Here is a 5,144-nt window from a genome sequence, read left to right as displayed (position 1 = left end):
TACAATATCTGCAACAGTTTAGAGAACAATGGCTCACAAGTGTCGAATCAAAATGCATGTTTTAAGGTGGATAGAACATTCAGCAACAGCAAATCTGAGAGTACTTCAGGATTATTGAAATGTTCCACATCGGGTTATTTGTCACTTCATCAAAATGTGTCGTACTGTAGAATTTTGTATTCTACTACAACTGTTTGGAGCCCATCTCATTCTGATGCAGCAGAGAAGCAAACTTGTGTCAATCAGAATAGCCAGCGTATAATGTATAATTAGAATGCATAAAGCCTGCAAGAAGACCAAGAGGGGAGGGAGCGTTTAAAGAGTCACTGATCATCTCATTCCTGCCTTGATTGTCAGGGCAGGCTGTGTGCATAAATGCGCAGGAGCCTGCACAAGTGGCTTTGCCACTTTCGAGGAAAAAATGTATATTTTCTTTCCTGTTACCTCGCGAGAGATTCACTACAACGAAGTTTAATCCAACAGCGACCTCTCCTGCTTCGTTCGGAAATGGCAAACGCAACAACCACACTGGTTTAAACAGTTCCGAGTTTCCTGAACGCAACATACTCATAGTTGCTTTTGCCATTGGCTTACCGAGCATCATCCTGGCCTCCGATTGGCCAAGAGGGACCTCACTATCTCTGTGTGTAGATACTGTAGCTAGATCCGTGGAAGATAGAGTGGAATGCATCCGATTAGCTGCTCACAGTAAATTGCTTGTGGCTCGACGGACAGTCAAATAAATAATTGTTTCCTGGAATGCTTTACTTGTTATCATGCTAAAAAGCTTATGCTAACTGGAGCGCTAATTAGAGACAAGGCGAGTTTCATCGCGCTAACTATGGCCATCGAGGACTACGAAGCGTCCCGTGGCTGGCTTTAAAAGTTCATTGCATGACATCAGCTGAGCAACGCTGTCTTGGGTGGCGATCGAGGGGAAGTTGAGTTAGAGACAGTGAGATAGTGGAAAGAAAAGCCACCGCATCCAGGAGGTGTTTGTTTTTGTTAGATTCAGACGCAGCGTAAATGTTGCATTGCTAAAATGTCTACAAAACGGACATTTGGACGTCAAGCAGCTAAGACAAGAAGCGCTCTGATGCTGGAAGAGAGGGTAAAAGTGATCAAAATTAAAGACGGAGGAAGCAAAATAAAATACATTATCCAAAAAATTGATGTAAGTGAAAGTGAATGCTGATCGTAAATTTTGCAGTTTCCCCTTTTTTTTCTTACTACACTCAATTCAACTGGATTTATAGAGCACTTTCAAACAGCCATCGCTGCATACAAAGTGCTGTACATGGAGCAACTAACATATACAACAGTACACTGACTATATGAAGTGTCAAATAAGTGTGTGCTCATACCTATGCACGATTGGAATAAAAATAAAGAGTACACATACGTTTTTGTTTGTGTGTGTGTGTGTGTGTGTGTGTGTAGCGATCAAATTTGCTACAGTGAAAACCCCCCTGTTGTGAAAAATCTCTTGCGGCAAACATGATTTCGTTGTAGAGGAGTTTCACTGTAGTCAAGACTCAATAGGTCTAAATTATGTTTTAAGACTCACGTCGAGGCGAAGATAAGCTGCAATTGTGATCTTTGCACTGAGGTGAACGTTGCCATGGGTGTAGCTGACCAAGAGCGTAGTATAGCCTGGGGTCAGGGCTTTGGCCATCACCCCACTGCAGTGGCCTTCGCCGGGAGACAGACGACCTGCAAGGCAGAAACAGAGGTTTTTGGGGGAGGGAGGAATGCAAATATCCGTCAGTGTTCACCAAAAAACAAAAGAAAACAACAAAAAAATATTACTTTTTTTTCCGAATGTGCTTTTTCAATGAGCAATTGGAGATTTAATTAAATCTGAAGTGGAAATTTGAAGAGATTCATTGTTTCAATGTTCAACAAGCCCCATAAATGGGTCCCACCCAAAACATTGACGTAGAATTAATGTATCGCTGGCCTTACTGCTTCAACCGACAAATGAATGTAAGAAGAAGCAAAATAGACGGCACATTTATCCTCAAACACATGAAATACTTAAGTGGTCTGTTCCAGTAAAATAGCTTGTGACCAGTAGTAGATTGCACTGACAAACTATCTAAAACAGGATGATCAACGAATGAGCATCTACAGTATTAGTGAGTGACCTTCTCTTGATGGCAATTCTCAGAAGAGTCAGGAAACTGACAACATGAGAAGGAATTTATATTTTAAGCACTTAAGCAGCTGCTACACATCAGAATCCAGACTCACCTTCAAGCTGCTGAAAGACGCCTGGGTTTTCCTCATCAGCCTGCAGTTCAAAGTGGGAGCAGTCACTCAACATGACAAGCTCCATCCCCTCTTCCTCCAATACGCCAAAAATTCTGAGCGGTAGTTCGAGAATCGTGCTCACTCGGGCCTCCACCCGGCAGGGAGCAAAGTCCATTGCCACAGGTTCAACGACGTATACCTACGGGAATGCATTGATCAAAAATTATCACTGTCAAAGTTGGGGATCAAGTTTGTGTGAATGAATCTCTCACGTCAAGAAGTAATTGTTCTGACAACCTCGAGAACCCCCAAAATGGATATGGCTTGTCTTTTCTTTAAGATAAAGAAAAAAATCCTGGACATTTTTAATGAATGTGAAACTGGACATGTCAGATTAATACATAAAAAATTGCTGTCGGCAAAAACGCAGAGTCCAGTGAAGTGAGTTAGTGCATTGTTAAAACTGGATGTTAACCTCCAAACTTTTGCTTTCAACTGTAATAAAAATAAACAATCCGAATAATATCTGCATGAAGATGACTCTTTTGCATTTGTTTTTAAAACGCAGTTACTTTAAAACGCAGTTACTTTGCATATACTTCATATTGCTTGGGTCATTTTTGGATCTTGAAAAGGATTTTTCATTCCCATTAAATTTCAGTGTTAAATACATTGACAAAATCCTAAAAACTTAGAAACTGTCACTTGATTCATTGGAATTGGATTGATTTGGGATGTAATCTCAGTGCTCGAATGTGTGCCAAATCAAGTGATTTTTTTGCGAAAAGAAGGCAGCATCACAATCCGTCGTTTCAAACTACCGGTAAGTGTTATACAGACCTGACCCAGATTGAACGGTCTGCAGCTGGATCGATATAAGGCTTGAGGAGCCAACGATGAGAAGAAAGGAGGGTTAGCGCGGAGCGCCGTGGCGCCGCGAGAGTGGCTGCCTTTCCAGCAGCTCCTATATTTTGTTGTTCTACTTCTTTCCCTTTTGTAACTTTGCTGCTGTGAATTGGGAATTTCTCCATTGCGAGACTAATAAAGGTTTTCTTATCTTATCTTTTCTTATGCATTGAGATACATTCACTGTTTGGCATCATATCCAATGGTACTGAGCAGCAAACAACAAACATATTGCACATCAATGCACGCTTGCCATTTTCATATTTTTTGTGCATACTCAATTGTTCTTGTTTGTCTTGTTCCAGTGCCTGCCTCCCTGCCCAGACTGGCTCCACATCCTCCTCCCTGGACCCACTTGACTCTGCACCCATCCTTCCCCATCTCCTTCGCTTTTGGATCCTCTGCTGCCATTACCCTTGCTACCCATAACGTATCAAGTTGATAACAGGCTGGAGGCTGGCCCTTTTCATGAAGACAGCTGATGCAAACAATAGTAGAAAATGCGAATGAAAAAGGACCGGTTCAAGACAAAGCAGAAAAGGGCACTCTGATTCCCACTGCACTATGTTCTTAAACAATAATTTAAATATTCAAGATGGAGAACAGCTTTTGAGTTGTAATATTGTTAACTTGCTGTACTGCATTACATTATATTAGCATTTTATACAAGTTGCCCCAACGCCCCGCCAAAAAATGCATGTGATAACTGCTGCAAAAAATTTGCAAAAATAAGTCGTTGAGAGCTGATCTACGCCAAGGTTGTGTGTGGCAAAAAAACAAAAAAACTATTTGAAAAGGTAATGAATCACCTGCCTCATATTGTTTGATCATTTCACAACTATATATTGATAATTCTGAATTAAATTTGCTGAGGAGTAAATGACAGGCATTATCAATGATGCTGTCAGAGTCACCATACCTTCATCTTTCCGAAGTGGCGTGGTTTGTGCATATCGTGTGCAAACACGACGCTGACACCAATGTCACTGACGGTCGTCATCACGCCTTTGACAGTCACTGTGGCCACATTTGGGTTGGACGAGGACCATCTGAAATTTCCACTGCCACCTGTTGCCTATCCAAAGCAAAGAGCAAAAAAAACATTGAATGGAACAGTATGAGAGATGATTGCAAAAAAAAATATAATAAAAATACCTTGCTAACAACTCAGTCATCGTCTTGCTCATCCTAATGAATTATACCTTAATTGTGTACTGATGAGGGCCGACGTTGGGTTGCCATGGGAGTATGAGAATACTTGGACTGAGAACAATCGGTTGATAGATTTCTACCTTCTGTTCATTGTGGACTGGGTTCGCGAGTGGATGGACCCCATCCTACGAGAAGCAGAACAGAGGGCACAGTCACTGATCAACTTGCCGACATTTTTTTAGGGATAAACTAAAGATTATTGTCATTTTGAAATGTGAACAAGTATAAATCAAACTTACTTCATCCTCAACAGCTGTCAAAGTAGCATCAAAGACACCAAGGCCATCTTTGATCGCTTTGACCCGATGGTAAGATCCATTCAGAGAAGAGTGCAAAATGACAAAGAATTCCAGAGGGAAAACAGGCTCGATTCGGATATTCTGCCAAAAGAGGAGGTAGAAAAGCAACATCAATAACTTTGCCTGATGTAGCATTGTATGAAAGGTGGTCACAGTAGAGCTGTGAGTTTAAATAGAAGGTGTGTCCATGTATGAGCCAAAACAATCGCTATAACATAGCTGGCATCCCGGTGTGAAATATGGCAATCAGTTTCGTGACGTACTTCCGATCTCGTTTGTGAATTTAAAATGTTGAGTTTCCGCATTCACTTTTTGCCCCTTCGTAACAAAGGGAAGATGAACATATGGAAGAAAAACGAGCCCTTGGATGATAAGATAACCTTTATTTGTCCCCCAGTGTGGGATAAATAAAGGTTATCTTATCATTATGTTATTCATTCCTTTGTTGTGTGTTCACAAACGCCCCCATAGAAT

The 5,144-nt window shown here is 41.2% G+C and overlaps 1 protein-coding gene across 1 annotated transcript; it reads right to left on the bottom strand.

Annotated features, from left to right (window-relative positions):
• Positions 1 to 1,549: 1,549 nt before the first annotated feature.
• Positions 1,550 to 4,829, bottom strand: LOC127596271 (nuclear pore membrane glycoprotein 210-like). Its single transcript, XM_052058557.1, has 5 exons — positions 4,611 to 4,829; positions 4,362 to 4,496; positions 4,079 to 4,234; positions 2,254 to 2,452; positions 1,550 to 1,713 (listed from the first exon to the last, which is right to left on the bottom strand). The coding sequence occupies exons 1-5, from the start codon at positions 4,803 to 4,805 to the stop codon at positions 1,550 to 1,552; spliced, it is 849 nt and encodes a 282-aa protein (XP_051914517.1). The 5' UTR covers positions 4,806 to 4,829.
• Positions 4,830 to 5,144: the final 315 nt, after the last annotated feature.

This window comes from Hippocampus zosterae, chromosome 2 (assembly GCF_025434085.1).
Source record: "Hippocampus zosterae strain Florida chromosome 2, ASM2543408v3, whole genome shotgun sequence".
NCBI lineage: Eukaryota > Metazoa > Chordata > Actinopteri > Syngnathiformes > Syngnathidae > Hippocampus > Hippocampus zosterae.
The sequence above is the reverse complement of the archived record's forward strand: the minus strand, read 5'-3'. Positions and strand labels throughout refer to the sequence as shown.

Coding starts and splice junctions, on each gene's coding strand:
- LOC127596271 (XM_052058557.1), bottom strand. CDS start 4,805: ATGCTACATCAGGCAAAGTTATTGATGTTGCTTTTCTACCTCCTCTTT. Junction 4,235..4,361: donor CTCATCAGTACACAATTAAG/GTATAATTCATT, acceptor TGCTTTGGATAG/GCAACAGGTGGCAGTGGAAA. Junction 1,714..2,253: donor CGTCTTTCAGCAGCTTGAAG/GTGAGTCTGGAT, acceptor TCTGCCTTGCAG/GTCGTCTGTCTCCCGGCGAA.